Below are 21,609 nucleotides of genomic sequence, written 5' to 3' on the forward strand. Positions count from 1 at the left end.
CACCAGAAATTCGAATAAAGGTCGAAATATCGCATAAAAGTTTTTACGCTTGGAGGGGGTGGATTTATCAGCGTATCGACACTAGGAAGATGCAAACTTTTGCAATGGAAACAGATTTTGCGAATTAACGATGACGTACAGTGTGAAATGGTGCTGGACGACAACTTCCCAAAACTCCTTACTGCGTTTACGTTCCCAGACACGCGGACGGCGGCGACGTGGTCCTCCAGCCCCAGCTTCTTCCCACATTATTCTCATCATTGCATGCCTTCTTTCGCGTTTCTGCATCAGGATGTTGATGTAAATTGCTAACGTTGATAATGCCGTTATGAGAGTCCTCCCAAAAGCCACGATGTTTGCAAACACTCTCTCCATCTTGTCGTAGACTAGTTGTTGTTAGTATTGTAAGCTATTTTTATGAAGGTGCTATGCGATATCATTTATGTTTACGTTCTAGGCAGCACTGTAGGCTTTTATGTTGAAGGCCGGAAACGGAAGTGTGTGGTGGTTGTTGTGGGGAACTTGAGGCTGGAAGAGTACGAGGATGAGAGAACGGGAAGAATAATAAAGCTGGCGTCTCATGGTGAGAGTGTTCAAGTGGGAGTTGCTCCGTTTATTGCTTTTTATGCACAGCCTAATAACGCTCGGCTACAGTATCATGTCGCTCTTATGACGTCATCCCATCGCGCCCCCTTCTTCTTTGGGTGTCTTTTGCATTTCCCCCTCCACTTTTCCGAGAAGCGCCACCTACTGCTCAACCTGCCGACTCCCAAAACTCGCTAAACAAAACTGAATGGAAACATGCATAAATTCGCATTTTATTTTGCAGATTTTCACAAATTCGCTTGAATTATGCGATACATTTGGATGGAAACCCAGTTATTGTCTTATAGAGACAGTCCGCGTGTCTGGGAACGCCCACAAAATGTTAAACGGCTGGCCCGCGAGTGGGGTAAAACCGCCCAAATATCTCAAGGGCTGACTCACCAAAAGACGGTGCTGCGGCTCTAAACTACAGGTTTGGGGGTTCTAGAGCAGAACACAAGACGTCTGCTCAGATGTGCGTTTACTGCGGTGGTTAAATCCCCGATCGTGTCTGCCTGGGCTGGGCTATCAGCTAAATTATAACTTTGCTGAATGGACAGAACGGGGGAATTTACCCCACCCTGACCCCGCCCCCAGGCTAACCCAGCGTCTATTGTGGGCGTTCCTAGAGCCTGTATGGACGTTCCCAGACATGCGGACTGTCTCTATACTTTGAGTCTTTTCGAGGTGGAGTGCATGGGGGACGTGTAGTATTATGTTTCCTATAACACACAGTCATGCTGTTATGAAATGTCTCCTTTATTGAACCTGTTTCCAGGTCATTCAAATCAAATCCAGTTGCTGGTAAGATTGTTCCTGATAAGATTGCTTGTGTGCAGGATGCAGTAGGCTGGTGTCGTGACCCAGGGGATTCATTTACCATCCGCCTTCTGTCGCCAGTCCAGAGAAAACCACTTCTTCTTCTGCGTCTCTTTTGTTTGTAGTGAGGTCACGTGGAGCTCATCTCACACTAATACGTCTTCTTCATTTCCATACGCAGTGCAGGTGAGCTACGAGTGCACCTGAGGTAGCACAAAACATCCATACGCAGTGCAGGTGAGCTACGAGTGCACCTGAGGTAGCACAAAACACAGCAGCACAAAACTCATCTCCAATCTGGCCTCACAATAAAAGATGGGTTTTTAATGGAGAGAATGTCACGCCTGGTGGCTTCCACACATCTACAACTCGTTCAGGCTGGTCTAACCTCTCTGCTCTTCTTCTTAACCCTGTAGAACCCAGACATAGTAAAACATTAAAAAAAAGTTTTTAAACCTTTCAGATGGTGTTGTAGGAGGCCTTTGGAGATGATAATGAAGTGTTTGCAAAAAAATATGTTTTTGTAAGGTTTTATGGAAATAATAATATTAATATAATATTTATATTATATATAATATAACTTGATATTTGGGGAATGTATTTCACAATAACAACATGTACATGTTCTAGTCATTTTACTGATCACAACAAAAAAATTAAAGGCATTTTACTTACCGGTACTTAGAATTGATAAACTCAGTCCAATGAAACAAAGAGTGGGTAATTCTCAGCCAAGTTCTGGAAGTTGTGATACATCATGACCTTGTGGGCGGGACTTATATACAAATGTCCTATCCAATAGCATTGTTAGACTGAACAATAGGACCCAATGACTATGTTTATGGGGGGGGGGCACAAAAAACAAACATTTATACCTTTTTTTAGATCAAATAAAAATGTAATGTAATTCTGCAACAGCGGATCTTACAGGGTTAAAGATCAGACTCTCCTCACAGAGACAAACCTGCCTCCTCCACGCTGCACTTACAGGTCAGTGGATGCAGTCGTGGCTGTCAGGAGGTGACTGCAGTCTGGTTCTGTTCCTGTGCCCTCTGGGCTCTGAGGTCGTCTTTATGAGCTCCTCTTTGAACTTTTGCGTTGATCAGCAGCAGTGGCTTTGCCAAACAGAGTTGATGAGCTCGAGGCTGCTGTGCTGTGAGCCCAAAGCTGCTGTGCTGTGAGCCCTCCTGCTGCCAACCTGCTGGTCCCAAGTCCCTGCGGCTAGCGCTTCATCAGAGGAGGAGGAAGCACCTTTGACCTCTCCACACCAACATGGCCGCCTCACACCGGGACCTCACGTTGGACCCAGGCGCCACGGCTGCATCCCATGTGGTCTTAACCATGTGTCCTCGTCTCCTCTCCTCGCGTCTCTTCCTCGACTCCTCGGTCACAGGTCACAAAGGAAACGAGGAGACGATGCAAGGAGACGACTCAGACGAGTGAACCTGGCTGGACAATTGGAATGTCTTCGCAAGCGCCATATTGAAGCCACACTCCTCTCACGCAGGATGACAGCAGCTGTCTAAACTCACGTTTTATATCCACATAAAAACATTCATGTTTAATTCATCTACATGAAGCCGACTGTGGAAAAGCTCAGTGGGACTTGAGCGCACGTACCACGCGCACTCAAGCAGGTCCACACCTGCCACAGTTTGGACGTTTGTGGAGGTGAGCGGCTGAGGATCAGAACGCTGTGGATAACTGCTGTGTCTGTCATTATTGATCGTGTCAATGAAGCTTATTTGTGTGATTAAATTGAAGTTGTTGATTCCTGTTTTTATTCAGTTTTTTTATCAGTTTTGAAGCATCTGCTGTTTGAGTTGTGTAGCGCTTCGTAGCACTGATCAGTTATTATAGTTTTGTATTTCCCATTAGTTCTTATTTGTCCCTCCTGATGTTTGTTTTCTACTGAGTTTTGTAGTCATGGGTGTGTTTGGTTCAGCGAGGAGACGAGGAGGGAGGAGACGAGGAGGGAGGAGGGAGGAAAGAAGACCTTGAGGATCCTTCATGCATTTTTTTAACCAAAATGATGGCAGCTCATTGTTGGTCTCCAGGTCAGCGAGGAGACAAGGCCCCGAAGCAAATTGAACATGGTGGCTAAGCTCTGTATTATTGCAAGTCATGTGACTTTTCTGGGTGTCACTCAAAGTCAAAAACGACCCTTTTAATGATCACCTTTAAAAAAATTACGAGTCTATTTTCCTTCAGAAGCCACAGTTTTCTGCAGCTCCATCTCTCTCTGGCTCTGGCCACTATAGTGTAACACGCTCTAGAACGTGCTCCTCCGGGCGTGAATACGTGAGCAGACATGTCACATGACCGTGGGCTGCACATCACGGCACGGTGGCTCAGTGGTTAGCACTGTTGCCTCACAGCAAGAAGGTCCCGGGTTCGAACCCCGGTCCGTCCCAGGTCCTTTCTGTGTGGAGTCTGCATGTTCTCCCCGTGTTTGTGTGGGTTTTCTCCGGGTGCTCCGGTTTCCAACCACCATCAAAGACATGTATGTTAGGGTCAATACTCCTGTCAGTGCTGCTGACCAAGGCACTGGCAAAAGAGCTGGAGTTGGTCCCCGGGCGCTGCACAGTGGCTGCCCACTGCTCCTAGTTCTAGGAAGGTTCCTAGTAGAGGATGGGTCAAATGCAGAGGATGAATTTCCCCATGGGGATAAATAAAGGATAACTTAACTTAATCCTTAAAGTAAAACCAGGAAGAATATGAGCTTAAATCTGCTCCATGCGCCGGTGAGCAGCTATTTTCCAATGCCATTTTCAATCTCTTATCCAGCTCTGTTGTTGTAATACAGCCATGGTTGGACCAGGCTTGTGTGTAAAGATGGCCGACCCTGAGAGAAATGTCCCATTGTCCCTCTCCTACGGTCTCAGCAGGCTGCCGTCCCCCGGTGGAAAGCATCTGATATGAGACAATCTTCCACTTCTTATCCGGGTGTCGTCCGCCTCCTCCTCCTCTGTCTGTGTGTCCTCAGATGACAGCACAGCATTCAGACACAACAGCGCTGAATGGAACGTTAGACTGGCACAATAAGCTGTGTATCACCGTATCGTCTGATTTCACGCTATCGCTTTCCACAATTTAATCATCCAATAATTTGCTCATCACCAGCATTGGAACACCTAATTTATTTGAACAAAGTCCACTGTAGCTGAAAAGAGTCAAGCTGTTGATGTAAATGGATGTTAAATTGGAGCGCAGTAAGTTGGTTCCTCAAATCATCAAGGTTAATCATTGTTAGTAGAAGAAGTGGGCTAATGACTTGAAGCTCACTGTTTCCAGTCCTTTGAATTCTTGCCATAGTGAAGCCTCCTCCTTCAATACAGAGTCGTCACAAATACATCTAGGCTGTTATCGTCTTCTTCATGCTCTTCAAAACCAACACATGCTGACTGATGAGGGAGGGATGAGCACACCTCACACCTTGTCATTTACATCACACAACACTAAAGGTCCTTGCACACAGAGTCCGAATTGTTCGCTGCGTTTTTTTAATCCGTCATCCGGGGAAAAAACGTCACGCACAGATACCTTGCCCACTGAGTCCGATGCGTTAATTATCCAATATTCGTTGCGAAGATTCGCAACGAAAAGAAAACTACCGCGATCCTATTGATCCACAACTGGCAGTGTGTCTGTGTGGCTCTCTGTCTCTCTCCTCCCCCCCCCCTCCCCATACACACACACACACACACACACACCGCGTCCCGCATTCCAAGCTGGTCTGCAATCACCCGGCACATTCTGTCTTTTAATTCCGAATCTCTGTATTCCTGCTTTGCCATAAAATGCTTTGTGCTGGGAGACGAACTGAATTAACTTCTCAGATGCCATTTTTCATTGTGAATAGCAACACTACGGCAGCTCTGGGTGGTCAAACACCTGTCAAAACGATTTCATGGATGCGGAAAAACGCAGAAAATCGAACCTCGTCCGAAAACTTAAATGACGGACGTAATTGTCGGACTCGGTGTGTCAATGATGATTGACACAAATGAGGTCGTATTTTTATTTTTTTCGTGCGTCAATTTCGGACGAAAAAACGGACTCTATGTGCAAGGACCTTAACCCTAACCCTAACGCCCTGCATTTGAACAAATGAGCTATCATATACAGTGTTTCCCCTAGAAAATGTTTCAGGCCTGGAGGGATTTCGAAACGTACCCCCCGACCGCAACGGCGGGGGCCGTCGCTGGCGACGCTAAACTTTTAGCTAACCTGTTCGCATCTATGTTGGCAATGGCATCCCAAGTATCATCATACTATTATGGGATGCGATGCGAACAGGTGCATTATGGGATGTGCGTTTCCCAGGCAACAACACACGTTGACACGTTTTGGAACAGCGCTGCACGATGGCACAATGCTCCTAAAAGCAAAATGCTTCGTACCGTCAAAACGCCTGGTTCGATCACTGTGTATCCCCAGGGGTGGACTCGACACAAATATGTCAGTTTAAAAGAAATCGTACCGTCAAAACGCCTGGTTCGATCACTGTGTCTCCCCAGGGGTGGACTCGACACAAATATGTCAGTTTAAAAGAAATCGTACCGTCAAAACGCCTGGTTCGATCACTGTGTATCCCCAGGGGTGGACTCGACACAAATATGTCAGTTTAAAAGAAATCGTACCGTCAAAACGCCTGGTTCGATCACTGTGTATCCCCAGGGGTGGACTCGACACAAATATGTCAGTTTAAAAGAAATCGTACCGTCAAAACGCCTGGTTCGATCACTGTGTATCCCCAGGGGTGGACTCGACACAAATATGTCAGTTAAAAAAAAATCGTACCGTCCAAACGCCTGGTTCGATCACTGTGTATCCCCAGGGGTGGACTCCACACAAATATGTCAGTTTAAAAAAAATCGTACCGTCAAAACGCCTGGTTCGATCACTGTGTATCCCCAGGGGTGGACTCGACACAAATATGTCAGTTTAAAATGAATGATTTGGCCTCTTCTATTACTGTCAACACCAGTATTGTTGTATTGTAATAATATGCTATAAAGGTTTATTGAAATTTTGGGGAGAGCACACATTTATTTATATATATATATTTTTTGCAATTGTTTTTCTGGCCTGGCGGGGGCGGGCCCACCAGGCCTGTAGAATGGTAGGGGAAACACTGATATATTTAGGCAGATATAATTGACGTCTTTCTTTGTTTCTTTGTCTTTTCCCTTCTTTTTTCTGTCATTCTGTCTTATTTGATTTGATTAGATTTTTATGAGGAATTCAGAAGCACAAAGACTCAAAATAAGGATCATGACACATAAATACAATCCCAGAGGATAGCACTTAAAAGCATTACTTAAAACACTTATTTCCAAAGTGCTCCTCCATTGTTCTTATATTTATATCTCTCTCTCTCTGTCTCCTTTCTGTCTGTCTGTCTGTCTGTCTGTCTGTCTGTCTCTCTCTCTCTGTGTCTCTCTATCTCTCTCTGTCCAGGGGAGGTGTGTTATCTCAGTGCAGCTCTGTGATGAAGAGCTGGCTGAGGATGAGGAGGGTGTGGACTACTTCCTGCTGTTTGCTGGCAGCACCCAGAGGCACCTGAGCAGCACCCTAAGGAGCAGCCATGACACCCTGCAGGCGCTGTGTCCTGGTAAGCCCCTCCCCCTCCCCCCCCCTGCATCCTGCTGAGTCCGCTGCAGTGGAGCTGTGTGAAGTCAGCTCCACCTACAGAGCCCAGCGTATTATCAATTCTGTTCATTCTGTTCATCACTTTCATTGACTTTTATTTGACTTTTATGAATGTTATTTCACTATGATAGTCTCACTGAGATTATGGCTGACAAATATCAATGTTGCAGACCAGTAACACAGAAACATATATAGTTAGAATAAGTCCTCAGAAAAAAGGAGCAACATTACATTACAGGGTTCCTTCCCGCAGGTGCTTGAAATCCTTGAACGTTTGTGACTTTGGGAGATCGAGGCCTTGAAAGTTGTAGGAAATAGACATAAATAGACATGGGTCATTGAAAGTCCTTGACTTTATATATTTTGAGTTGGGATATTTCATCTCGGGCGACGAGCGAATTTTCACCGTATCACTCTGTCTCTGTCGCCCAGCGATTTTTCTCCCGGGCGAATATACGCTCAATCGCTCGTTTGCATTGACTTTGTATGTAAACTCGATGCCAGCGAAAAACTTTTAATAGGTCGGTTTGAACGCACCTTTATCCAGAGAGACCTCCAGCAGGGTCAACAGTCCAATGAAGCGCTAGTGCTGGACCACAGCCTTACAAGCAAAGGTCAAAGGTCACCCGGACACAAGATGGAACATATTCCTGTGAGCCGAGAATTGTCATGAATGATAGAGAAGTGCCGAGGCAAAGACACGGCAAACGAGCTCAGGAGTCAGGTAGAAGGGAGGTTGTTGGGTGTCTGCTTTCCAGGCAGGTAGGATGAAGGCAGAAGACGTTAAGGTGCGTTATCTCGTTAAGAGCTCGTCAGGGGGAGGAGGAGGTGTGGCTCTGTCCTCCTGCTAACACATTAGCTCTGCATCACTGCTCCCTCCATCAGGAGGACTGGCCTCATGACCCACCAGAAGGTCGCGCTGCCAAGTTCGACTCCCCACATCCCCACCAGGGGGACTGAATTAGTAGCGCCTTGCCCTTGCTCGTCCACTATAGGACTGAGGTGCCCTTGAGCAAGGCACTTGAGCTTCAGTTACTCCAGTGGGGCTGCTCAGTGGCCACCAGTAGATTCAGATTCAGATTCAGACAACTTTATTTATCCCAGAAGGGCAATTCAGTTTCACAGCCTACTCAACACCTTCAAAAGCTCACAGCGAGCTACAAACTTCAGACATGACAGGACCTAATGTAACAGCATGACATAACATAAACAAACAAATCATGTCAGAAATAACAGATCAGCCTCATATAAACATGAACAAGAAATAAAAAGTATACATATATTTCTATATGTAAAGCCATGAGAACATGTATAAGAAATAACATATATACATATTATCTATATATGTATGAACGAGCCTAACCTGTTCGTCACAGACAGGATACGTACAGCCTGTTGTGCGCTCATATAAGTGAAGGCATTCATTTAAAATGATTACTGTCTGTGTTTAACAGCCTAGAAGCCAGTAGAAGACACTGGTTGTAGAGGCAACCAAACAACACTCAAATATAGTAAATGTAACGACAGATTCACGTTAACGGCATCTGAAAAACGTACTGGAACAGTTTTTAATCAGCGATTCACATTACTGTCAGTAGGTAAGGACAATTAAGTCATCCTATTAATCCTAATGTCATATTAATGATCAGTATGCTTTTAGTAGGCATTTATCATTAGTATCCTAATTTGACTGTGGAAGCTCTGAATATGTTCCTTTATTTTACAAAATAGGATATGAATTCCTGGTGTGGAGCTAAATAAAACCACCGGTTTCACCAGTAACAGTGCCCTCTGTGACAACCTTAGTGGCAGGAATGATTCAGATCCACAGACAGGGGGTGCTATAGAGTCTGCCGCAGATGCTTTCTTTCCAGTGAGCAGAATGAAGAAGTCCTGCATCCAAGAAGTATAGCTTCATATAGACCAGGGGTGGGCAACTATTTTTCATGGGGGGCCACATGAGAAACCCAGATTGTTGCCGGGGGCCGAACAAATATTGTCATGCCGTAACCCATGGATGGGCAACTTTGATGATAGAGAGGGCCACAAAAACAATTCCTCGCTACCAGGTTTTGCTGAGGGCTGAACGGCGCCAGCGCGAAAAATTTGGGGCATTTGAAGCCAGGTTTAGAGGAATAACTCATTTTAAATTAACAGTTGTGATGTCATTATTCAGTCATTATTCAGTCTTAACCACCAATATTTGATCCTTTTGCTTCCTTTTTAAGCATAAGTATCAGTAAGTGGCCCGGGATTCTCAAAGCCTGTGTTGAGGGTCACACAAGAACAAAAATGCACTCTTGAAGCTAAATAAATCCAAAACCAACAAGTTAATTATTTAAATTTCTACTTCAATGTAGAACAGTCATTTCTTACACATGAGATTACTTTTAGCCTTTTAGTCATAAATATTATTGAAAGATATTCCATATTCCAGACTGAAATGCTATAACAGAAGAGTATTGCCCAGAATGACATGAACATTTGGACACTTATTCAGTGTTTATATTGCATGTTGCGTTCAAGTGCAATATACAGTCAATATACAGCCTCATAATGTGTAGATCTTTTTATTTATTGCTCTTTTGATGTGAAACAAGTGACAACAATACATCACACTGACTGTCACTGCTCTCTCCATCCCCTCGTCTCCTCTCCTGTCTGTCTCCCTGATCCTCCTCCTCCTCTCTCCCTGCAGCCCATGACTGCTGTGAAGAGGTCTGGGTCTCTCTGTGTTCCGTCAGCCCAGGTGTCCCCGAGGACCCGGGGGCCCCCCCGGGCCGCGTGGCCCCCCCGGGCCGCGTGGCCCCCCCGGGCCGCGTGGCCCTGTTGGCCGAGCATCGCTTCTGCTTCGTCCAGGACCTGGCTTTCGACATGGCCCAGTTCCTGGTGAGCGTCGAGTCCACTCAGTTCCATATTAGTCAGCAGGGAAATAACCAGCAAAACTGAAGTGGGTCACAGAACCACAGACAGAAGAGTGGTTAGTAATGGTTAAAGGACACACCGCGGTCAGAAGAGTGACAATACAACTTAAATAACTTTATAGCATAATACAACTTTATAGCATTACAACATCAGTAGTATATCAGAAAATGGCAAACAGTTTTGCAGTCATTCATTTAGTTTGACACAATTGACAGTTATCGAGAGTTGATTTGAGTTGTGGACCAGTGATGTCATTCGTGCACAAATTACATCACTGGCCCACTCAAATCAACTGTCAATAACTGTCAAACTAAATGAATGGCTGCAAAACTGTTGACAGTTTTCTGATATACTACTGATGTTGTAATGCTACAAAGCTGGTTGAAAGTATGCAAAGTAGCCCTTTAAGGCCTGTTGGCTCACAGTACTGGGTATTATTATGAAATTATATCTTTTCAGCCACAGAAATGAGACATTTTGAATGTGCTTGAAAAAAGGGAATTGTGTGCAGAAAACTGTTTGCACATGTATTGCAGCTCTTTTCACAATCTCACTTTTCAGCTTCTCATTAGTTTGATAACCTCATGCAGCCCTTACTTAGCATGGAGAGAAGCGTCTTCACACACATCAACACCTTACATTTGAGACGTTTAGTTCATGCTCTTATCCAGCATCTTAAGATGAGTCCGTGCACCCAGAAGACTGAGCCTCGGCCCCCTAAAACTCATCCCTGTGTTGTCGGCCCTCCCCCACAGGTGAGCACGGCGGGCCGCGCCGACGGCCTGGAGGGGGCGATGTTGCTGGACGAGTGTCAGATCCCCCTGCAGGAGTGTGAGCGTCTGGACGAGAGCCTGGCGCTGGCCCTGCACCACCTCAAACTGCCCCCAGGGTGGAGCCTACTGGGCAACAAACTCACCAACAGCACTGGTGAGACTGCAGGGCTCACTTTAAACCCATTGATACCCGATGCAGCATTTGTGTGTGTATCCCTTTAAGACCGCGAACCACGTGTCCAAGTGCCATCAAATGTCCAGGAATCAGTTTTGCTGACATTGATACATAACAACTAACATGGTACAAGACAACAGGCCTCTGACAGATAACATAGTAGTATAGAGACACTGCGGAGAACAACCCCCCCCCCCCCCCCACACACACACACAATCCTGGCATTCTCCTATGTTGCGTGTTGCAAACAAAGATCGTATATACGGAAGATGAACACTCCAACTTACTTCCTTGACAGCTAGATCCACATTTTTCTTCTCGCCAATTCTCAATGGCTTCCTTGTTTTTCTCGGGAGTACAAAAAAACTTTAATTGGTGATTTTTTTTTACATTTGTTGTCTGCGCAGCCCCACCACACAACAGCTTTTAGCTATGTTTAGTTCAAGGAAAATGAGCGGGTGTATAAACGGAGAGCTTTCCCCCGTGATGGGCGTGGCCTATTTCATGCAGTGTCTCTATAGTGCATACTGATGGTACAAGACAACAAGGCTCTGACAGATTAACATAGTAGTACAGTGCATGCTAATATATGGATGGGTCCCCCTCCAGTTTCTTTGTGCATGCGTCAAATGCAATATGTCACTGTTGTGCTCTGACATGTTTGCATTCAAACTGAGCGTCCCGAGCGGGAAGCTACGCTCACAGGTCACCACAAGGTGACATGTTTGTTACTGATTGATGCGGACGGGGACGGCATCGTCGGTGGAGGCTGACATGTTTACTGTTGCTATTGTGTGTGTGTGTGTGTGTGTGTGTGTGCGCGCGCACGTGTCTGTGTGTGTGTGTGTATGTGTGTGTGTGCGCGCGCGTGTCTGTGTGTGTGTGCGCGTGGAGCGGAGTCTATAGTCTATTCCACTGTGGCAACAGACCTCATTTCACTCGATGGAAAATATTTACTTTTCTCGACGATTTCATTCATTTCGCAAAGAACCGCATTACAACACATTTGCGTTAAAACTCTACCCCAGAGAGACAGAATAAAAGATTTAATTGACAAAATGCTATACTGTATGTGAGCTAAAATGTGATGAACCATATTTGTCCTCGAGGGGAATTTCAAGTCCATTTGAGTAGCAGCAAAGATTAGCATATAGATAAAAATCCAACAAGGGAAAACGGAGAAATATTAAAACACAGCATATTTTCTCATGCTAATGTAGTGTTAATCTGCCTCCATCCTGTATGAGCAGCAGCTGGGCAGTGGGCAGTGGGCACGCTGCAGCACTTTGGCCAGAGAAACATACATTTTGCCACAACTGCCAATTCTCTCCAGCCGTTTGAATCTGATTGGCTTCAATCAGCCAATGGCGGTCAAACGAGCTGATCTTGATGATAAACTCTGGGAGGTAATTGCTCCGTGTAAAAGCAGTGTAAACAAGCCTTTGGGGAGTAGTTGGAGCACTTCCTCTCCCTCTGGCTGTTGTAAAGATAATGGTTTTCCCTGCTGGTTCTGTTGGTTTGGTCCACTTTCAAAGTGGGCCCATGCAGGCCAGCAGAACCAGCAGGATTTTGAGACAGAACTGTTTAAAGAGAAAATGAATAAGAAAGAAAATCATAGTCTTTATTTGTTTCAGGCCTGAAAAGAAAAGCCAAAACACATTTGCATATATACTATAGAAGTCATCAAAATGTCAGATTGTCTCTGTTGGTTCCTCGGTCCAAATGAAACGTCTGATTTAATGGTTTTTCCTTTCATGCCTCGATGCAATAAAAGGGTGTGTCGACTTGCGATGATATTCACTCTATTTTCAAATGAACCCTGAGTGACACCTCCACTTTCATGATTGACAGCTCAAAACAAAAACAACTTCTGGCACTTTTGAAAGGAAATTGAGGTCGTTAGTTGACAAAAACAAAAGCGCTTCTGGTAATGATGTTTCCTCAAAACACAGATCACATCTATTATAATGTATATTGCAGCTTCTCGCTCGTCAGCACTGACAGGAACATCTCATCCAGTAGAAACGCTGAAGATGTTTTGTCAAGAGACGGGGTGTGCGAGGCTGTGATGACCTTCTTGCCTGCTTGGCTTGACTCACGGCGTGCTCGCGTGCGCTCAAGTCAGTTGTCATGAAGTGAATGTGGAAGGCAGCGCCCCCTGCTGTGGTGACTGATGTGCGCTCTAATAGGTTCTGCTTCGCAATATGTCAGCGCTCCGATACAAGATGCTGAGGCTGAGAGGAGCGTTCATCAGCTGTGTCAGATGATGGATAGCGGTGGACTATAAGGTTGGAGGTGACGGCGGTTTATCTCAGTCATCCTTCACGTCGTTGACACACAGCAGTCACTGATCTGGGCACACAGCACAGGTTATAGAGAGCCAAAGTGGAACGTCACTTCCTGCTTCAGCACTGTACCAGAGATTTTCATCCTCCATTTATTTTCCCATAGACATTTCGTAAAATGTGAAATGTTATGCGATCTCTCCTGTTTCTAAATATATCTGTACCGTTTGGTTTGAACCAGTAAAACTCTTTTTATAAGCATTTTACGAAATGTCGATGGGAAAATAAATGGCGGATGAAAATCTGTGGTACAGTGCTGAAGCAGGAAGTGACGTTCACTTAGCCTCTCTATAGACTCTTTTCACAGGGGCCATTTTGTGTCGAAAAGGCAGGGTAAAGACAGGTGCAAGCAAAACACTAATGAGGGTTTCCAACTTCCATGATCCGAAGTCTGTGCTGGTGATATTCTTTTTTACCGAGCTTTTGACCAGAGTGGTGCTGTTGAGCGCTGTGACGGCTGGGAGCTCTAACCCGCAAACAATAATATCACCTGCACAGACTTCGGATGAAAAGAGGCATTTATGAGCAGCGTCGAGCTTTCTAACCCCGACGTCGAGAAGATATGAACCCTCCTTCTCAAGTAGGTGGCTTTGAAATGTTTCTGTGACACTTGTAAATACGTCCGTATCGCTGATTTAGACAGCTTGGGAGCCAACGTCGCAGGCAAGTCTATGTACTAGGGATGTTCATTTTGAAAATTTTCCAAAATCGATAATCGGTGAGAATTAACGATCAATTATCGATTATCGATTTTATTAATACTTAGAAAATTTTCAATATTTTCAATTTTTTTTTTTTTTTTTTTTTTTTTTTTTTTTAACAAAATGAATGCCTATGGCAGAAAATACGAAAGACAACGTGTTCTCCTCAATGAATTTCAATGTGTCTCCTCTCCAACACTGCTGTCCCCGGCGCATGCCGGTGTGAATTTCTCATGTTTAAAACAGTTTTGTTGGCAGAAAGGCCCGTGCCCAGCCAGAAAACTAGAGACTATATGAAGCTCCACCTCACGTTAGTCGGCTGTGCAATGGAGTGGGGCGAGGAGGAACGAATTCCACCCAAACCTAGTCCAAAAAAAAAAAATTTTTTTTTTTTTTTTTTTTTTTTTAATAATTAAAAAATCGATCCAAATGCCACAGGATCGATTCCAATCCTTAACGATCGATTATCGATTTTCGATAATTGATGAACATCCCTACTATGTACGGAGACGGGACTCTTTCTAAGGTAGCATAGTCTACACAGAAAGAGGAGAAACGGGGCTAACTGAGTGATTTCTCTACCCCCAGACCAGCCAATCAGTGATTTCTCTACCCCAGACCAGCCAATCACAGTGATTTCTATCCCCCTGACCAGCCAATCACAGTGATTTCTCTCACAGACGACCCAACCCTGAAAATAAGAATAATAAATAAGAATGCAGCAAATATTAATTACAGCATTATGCAAGTTGTGCAAAATATACAGTAGCATTCTGAGAGATCATGTCAAATTAATGACATGTACAACAAATATTCCATATATGCATGAGGTTAAATATTCCATATATTATGCATTATACAAGTGAGACAATTATAAGAATATGAAGAAACAAAGCCATTTATTTATAGTTCACAGGATGTGCGAAATCTGCCTCGTATTAGCATTAGCGCTGCAGGAGGAGCTACGCACTGAAGCGGTTGTGCTCACGGTGACCCGACAGCCTATTAAGACGCTTTATGCTCCTGTATTCTGCCAGATAGCGCTAAATATCCCAGATGCCCCTCCAGCTACATTATGGAGATGTAATGCTCGCGTTGTGCCAGCTCGTTGGTGAAGGAGGAGGAACCGTCGTGGAGAACCCAGCAGCAGCAGCAGCAGCAGCAAAGGCATCTCCTGCAGGCCAGCTCAGCTCGCTTAGCTGGAGCGTTTAATTTGATCAATTAAACGTGAGGTTCATCAGGGCGTTGCTGGCACAGACAGGCCAGCGAGTCAATGGAGTGGAACCTCTCACCAGCAGCAGACACAAGCAGCTCTGTGAAATGTTGCAGGGAAAAAACTTGTGGATTATCCTACCGCCAATAAACAGAAACACAAAGTTTCTTTTATTGACCGATTTTGACTTTGTTGCCATTTTCAATTGTTTTTTTTTTCAGTCTTCTCCAAAGTCACTTTGGATTCTGCAGCTGCACTAGAGGCACGATTTGTCTGGAGGAATATCTGTCTAGCTTTTCCCACTTATCTCCTGATGCCTTTGTGTCTCCAAATTGACAAATATAATTGGATTCCGGTGCAGGCAGAGATACATTCACATCAACAGAAAGAGCAGCGCAGCTCCTTCAGGCCCACAAATATCCTACTATTAAATAATATAACAATGTCAAAGCAGGGGGAGATTTAATTACACACATGCTAATTAAGCTGAAACCATCCCTGGGTTTATCCAGCAGCCAGTGAGCCTGGCATTAATGCTACAGGGAGCTGCACAAGCAACCTGACAGACCCCTGCAGCCAGTGAGCCTGGCATTAATGCTACAGGGAGCTGCACCAGCAACCTGACAGACGCCTGCAGCCAGTGAGCCTGGCATTAATGCTACAGGGAGCTGCACCAGCAACCTGACAGACGCCTGCGTTGGCACAAAGAGGGAGGCCTGTGTCTTTGTTTGTGCATCTCCAATATTATCGTCTTGGTCAGTGTGCAAAGGCGATCGATCGCCTTGACATTACTGCAGATATTTTGTGCCAATAGATTAAATAAATTAAATTAAATTAAATTAAATTAAATTAAATTAAATTAAATTAAATTAAATTAAATTAAATTAAATTTAAAAATTAATCTATTGGCACAGAATATATGCAGCTTCAATCCAAAGATGGTGGTATGGGCCTTTGAGAACCCATATGGGTTTTATGGAGTCCACAGCACAAGAATTTCACACGTGATACTTGTACTACGGAGTGACAATAAAAATCTTGAATCTTGAAATCTTGAAATCTTGAATCTTGAATCTTATCACACCACAGTAGTCTAGTCTGAGCTGTGTTCCTCACAGCCTCAGTCTGTAAACGTGTCAAAGTGATTTACACTGGGACATAGGGATGGGAATTTCATGCATTTTCTATTACCGTTAGTTGCGCACCTTAACGATCAATTCATCGATTAATCATTAATGTTGTTTCTCCCCCTCCTCCCCCCCGCTGATAAAAAGCATGTCTCGTCTTTCTCTCAGTTCAAGCTTTATTTAACCTCACAGTCACACAGTAGCTGCATACTATTTATGTGACATTCGTGGCATGATTCACAAACGGAAATAATAATAAAACAATAGTTTGCCTAAAAACAATACGGTTCTCCTCGTTTGAACAGTCGCTCTTGTCTGCCTGTCCTTAAAGTCCTTTCAACAAATTGGCTAAAACTGATGCAATAGTTTGCTGCGAGGACAATGTTCCACTTTTGCTTTGCACTGCAACCGTCGGGTGCTGAGTTTTAAGGTGGTACATCAATGACGCAATATTTACATTTAGTATTTTCATCTTGTGCTCCCACAGTGGTTTGCGTTTTGCTGTTAGCCTGTTTTGCTAGCGCCATCTGATCTCTTGTTTGTTTCCTCCTACTTCCTACGTACGCCCTCTGCTGGACTGGTATAAAAGTCAACACACAGTGTGAGCTCTGGAGATTTAAGTGATACAATGTAAACAAAACATGTCGTCGGTCAAAACAGTTAATTAATTTTTATCGGTTACATTCTTAACAGCAGTTAATCGACTAACGGTTAATGGTTAACATCCCTACTGGGACACTGTGTGTTTCTGACAGCCTCAGTCTGTAGAGGTGTAAAAGTGATGATTTACACTGTGTTCCTGTGCTGCTTTCATTAAGCAGCACTGTGCTGTTGCTGTTGCTAAGCTGCAGGAAGTGGAGGCATGTCACATGTCAGCTACGGGCTTACCCATTGGCTGCCTGGACAGCAGCGGTGTCTTTTTCTTCCTTTTCTTCCTCTCTCTCTCTCTCTTTTCATATTTGTTTGTTTTTTAATATATATACTGCAATCAGATGCTGCGTGGCCTCGCCTACTCTATTGGCATGCGCAGCGCACAATTGCCCAACTTCGCATCACTGATGACATCACTCACTGATGACATCACAATTGCTCGAAGTGACCATCACTGATCACATCGTGGAGTGCTCGAGTGACGTCGCTCAGCGCACAATTGCTCAACTCCGCATGTCATAGACATTGTGACATCATCAGTGACATCGCAATTGCTCGAGTGGCATCACTGATGATGTCATAGACATTGTGACATCATCAGTGACATCACAATTGCTCAAGTGACATTATATATAATCTTTTTGTTTTTCTTTTAGTTCTCACAACTTTCTCTCCCTCCCTCCCTCCTCCAGATCCGGATCCGCAGGAGACTTTGTTGCACTTCTCGGCGCGTCGAGGTCTGACACGGGTTGCGTTCTTCATGCTGCAGCAGTCCGGAGCCAGAGAAGCCCTACGATTGGCCAATAAACAAGGCCACACCCCCTCTGCCATCGCAGCACTGCGAGGACACCAACGCCTCCAGCAGCTCCTCGCACAGTAAGGCCCAACTGACCTCATAATGATGATCAAAGGCCGTTTTATAATCAAGATACGTTTCTTTACATTTTTAAAGTGAAAGTTCTAAAGTGCTTATAGAGGAACACTCGATTTTCAACCAACATTGTATCATTACAAAATCAGTAGTATATCAGAAAACTGTCAACCGTTTTGCAGGCATTCATTTAGTTTGACAGTTGTTGAGAGTTGATTTGAGTTCAGTTGTGGACCAGTGATGTCATTCATGCACAAATTACATCACTGGTTCCTTTAACAAACAGGTCATGAAAAGAGACAGCAAATGGGTTTTGAGAAGGGAATTCAAGGATGACGTTAGGGCAATCATACAGTATCTGACTTATTGTGATGTATGACATTAGGACAATCATATCTGACTGTGTTATTGTGATACATGCTGTTTCCACTTCTCTCGATATAAATTTGTTCCATAGCGTTGTTCCAGCTTAGTTTCATTTGAAAAGGTTTTTGATCTAGAATACATCAGGAAGCTATGCATTTTGACTTGTTTAAGAACCACCATCTCCTCAGGTGGAAAATGTTTGACTTCTTGACTGTTTCCACTGACAGATTCTCTTAGAGTTTCACTGAACATTGCCCTCTTCCCAGTGTACGCACAGCCTGATAGATCTGAGGAGAGATGGCCTTGTTTCACCAGGTCCTTCAGGACAAAGTTGTTTGTCTGCTGTCTCCACTGAACAATAGAAGCATCCAGAGAACATGGCCACCAAAGCCACATTGCGGCCCAGCTTAGCACTTTTAGCTGCAGTCGTATAGTTGAGGGCAGATTGAGAAGTTGTGGGCTCCCTGTATTGTTCCAACACAAAGGCTTTATTTACGACTCCTGTCTACTTCTCCACAAACCTAACTAACCCTCACTCACCATGTGACCCTACGAGGACACGCCCACTACAGCGCTCTCTAAATCACAATCACAATGAGTTTTACTGCTACATTATGTAAAGATGACATACGAGGCACTTGTCTTAGTGTAGCTATGCAGCGTAGCGCTCATATCAATATGCACAGATAAAAATAATATATCTAAGAACATATCTAAAAGACAAAATCACAAAAATGGCAAGTGCAGAGTATAAGGTGAAGGGACATAATGATGTTGTGATTGAGGTTGCCAGGTAGGCTATAAGGTGAAGGGACATAATGATGTTGTGATTGAGGTTGCCAGGTAGGCTATAAGGTGAAGGGACATAATGGTGTTGTGATTGAGGTTGCCAGGTAGGCTATAAGGTGAAGGGACATAATGATGTTGTGATTGAGGTTGCCAGGTAGGCTATAAGGTGAAGGGACATAATGGTGTTGTGATTGAGGTTGCCAGGTAGGCTATAAGGTGAAGGGACATAATGGTGTTGTGATTGAGGTTGCCAGGTAGGCTATAAGGTGAAGGGACATAATGGTGTTGTGATTGAGGTTGCCAGGTAGGCTATAAGGTGAAGGGACATGATGTTGTGATTGAAGTTGCCAGGTAGGCTATAAGGTGAAGGGACATAATGGTGTTGTGATTGAGGTTGCCAGGTAGGCTATAAGGTGAAGGGGCATGATGTTGTGATTGAGGTTGCCAGGTAGGCTATAAGGTGAAGGGACATGATGTTGTGATTGAGGTTGCCAGGTAGGCTATAAGGTGAAGGGACATGATGTTGTGATTGAGGTTGCCAGGTAGGCTATAAGGTGAAGGGACATAATGGTGTTGTGATTGAGGTTGCCAGGTAGGCTATAAGGTGAAGGGACATAATGGTGTTGTGATTGAGGTTGCCAGGTAGGCTATAAGGTGAAGGGACATAATGGTGTTGTGATTGAGGTTGCCAGGTAGGCTATAAGGTGAAGGGACATGATGTTGTGATTGAGGTTGCCAGGTAGGCTATAAGGTGAAGGGACATAATGGTGTTGTGATTGAGGTTGCCAGGTAGGCTATAAGGTGAAGGGACATAATGGTGTTGTGATTGAGGTTGCCAGGTAGGCTATAAGGTGAAGGGACATAATGGTGTTGTGATTGAGGTTGCCAGGTAGGCTATAAGGTGAAGGGACATAATGGTGTTGTGATTGAGGTTGCCAGGTAGGCTATAAGGTGAAGGGACATAATGGTGTTGTGATTGAGGTTGCCAGGTAGGCTATAAGGTGAAGGGACATAATGGTGTTGTGATTGAGGTTGCCAGGTAGGCTATAAGGTGAAGGGACATAATGGTGTTGTGATTGAGGTTGCCAGGTAGGCTATAAGGTGAAGGGACATAATGGTGTTGTGATTGAGGTTGCCAGGTAGGCTATAAGGTGAAGGGACATGATGTTGTGATTGAGGTTGCCAGGTAGGCTATAAGGTGAAGGGACATAATGGTGTTGTGATTGAGGTTGTCGGGTAGGCTATAAGGTGAAGGGACATAATGGTGTTGTGATTGAGGTTGTCGGGTAGGCTATAAGGTGAAGGGACATGATGTTGTGATTGAGGTTGCCAGGTAGGCTATTATCCCGGAGTAATGAAAGCAGTGAAAGTGCCACAGTTAAGCTGCGGCTGGGTGGAAATCTGCTTTGTGCTAAATGGACTGAGACATGGTGTTAAGTGGAAATGGACCCCTTTATGTTTTCAGCACTTTAGTACTTATCTGCTGCTGGATAGTTTTCACTTAAACTTGGAATGAGGAGAGAGTACAAGCTGAAAGACAACGAGCACTTAGTGTCGTGAGACCATGTGTTTAGGTTTGCTTCTGGAACAGCTCTCTCTCTGTTACTCATTGCGTTTGTCTCATGAACGGTGAAGTCACTGGCAGCCCGAGCTGGTTGACCTCGTCCTCTCTGAGCTCCACCCAGTCTTACGTAAGCAGATGTGCCGGGCTGGGAGGAGGTGTCTCCGTTTACACGTCTGTCTTTATGAACAAAACACTGCTGCCTTCATCACTGAGAGGGAGCTCTGCAGCTCTGCACACATCAGAACTCTTTCTGATGTGTGAAGTGGTTTCAACACTGCACATTATACTGTTGTTGCCTTCATCCAGTCCTGGACTCATTTTCAGGACTTGTGACTCAACTTGGACTTGATTACTGATGACTCGGGACTTGGACTCGAGCGTTCCTGCATTCGGACTTGGAAGTTGGAGACGAGGACTTGTTGATTGAGAACGACTGTTTTTGTTTTGTTTTTCTACGTTTTTTGTAATAGGCCCTAAATATTTGGGCAGGGGATATTTTAATACAGTGACACGTGGATTCACGCTCCTCTTCAGTAACTCGGACCCAGGTAAGGACTCGCCTCGCACTCTTGTTTGGTGGCTCGTATTTGGACTCGAACAATAGTGACTCGAGACTCGACTCGGACTCTACATATAGTGACTTGATTACAATACTGGCTGGTAAACCTTCAAATTCACCAGCCACTTTCCCTATTTAACCCATTGATACCTGATGCAGCATTTGTGTGTGTATCCCTTTAAGACCGCGAACCGCGTGACGCGGTTCGCGGTCTTAAAGGGATACAGAACACAAATGAGGGATATACACGCAAATGCTGCATCAGGTATCAATGGGTTAAATAGGGAAAGTGGCTGGTGACACACAGCGTTGTGAGAACAGAACAGAACAGAACTCCACATGTTGGCTGATTACCTGCCAAAGCATTTGACCAAAGCCTGCTGGGACTTTCTCACTCTGTGCAGACAGCAAAGCAAGTGAAGCTTGATTGCAGGAGGAAAGGTGGGGGCGGGGCGGTGTTGATGTGTTGACATGACATCACAGTTAAACCC

At 44.7% G+C, this 21,609-nt stretch overlaps 1 protein-coding gene across 1 annotated transcript in view; it reads left to right on the top strand.

Moving 5' to 3' along the window:
* Nucleotides 1–2,676: 2,676 nt before the first annotated feature.
* LOC310799587 (uncharacterized protein) overlaps nucleotides 2,677–21,609 on the top strand; it is a gene marked incomplete at its 5' end in the record, with an annotated part of 135,589 nt that continues 116,656 nt past the window's right edge. Inside the window, 6 exon segments of the mRNA XM_083662176.1 lie at nucleotides 2,677–2,843; nucleotides 2,985–3,075; nucleotides 6,868–7,021; nucleotides 9,758–9,948; nucleotides 10,740–10,911; nucleotides 17,662–17,845. Of these exon segments, the coding sequence (XP_083518302.1) occupies nucleotides 2,677–2,843; nucleotides 2,985–3,075; nucleotides 6,868–7,021; nucleotides 9,758–9,948; nucleotides 10,740–10,911; nucleotides 17,662–17,845 (959 nt within the window).

This window comes from Poromitra crassiceps (assembly GCF_964638095.1).
Source record: "Poromitra crassiceps genome assembly, chromosome: 28".
Lineage (NCBI taxonomy): Eukaryota > Metazoa > Chordata > Actinopteri > Beryciformes > Melamphaidae > Poromitra > Poromitra crassiceps.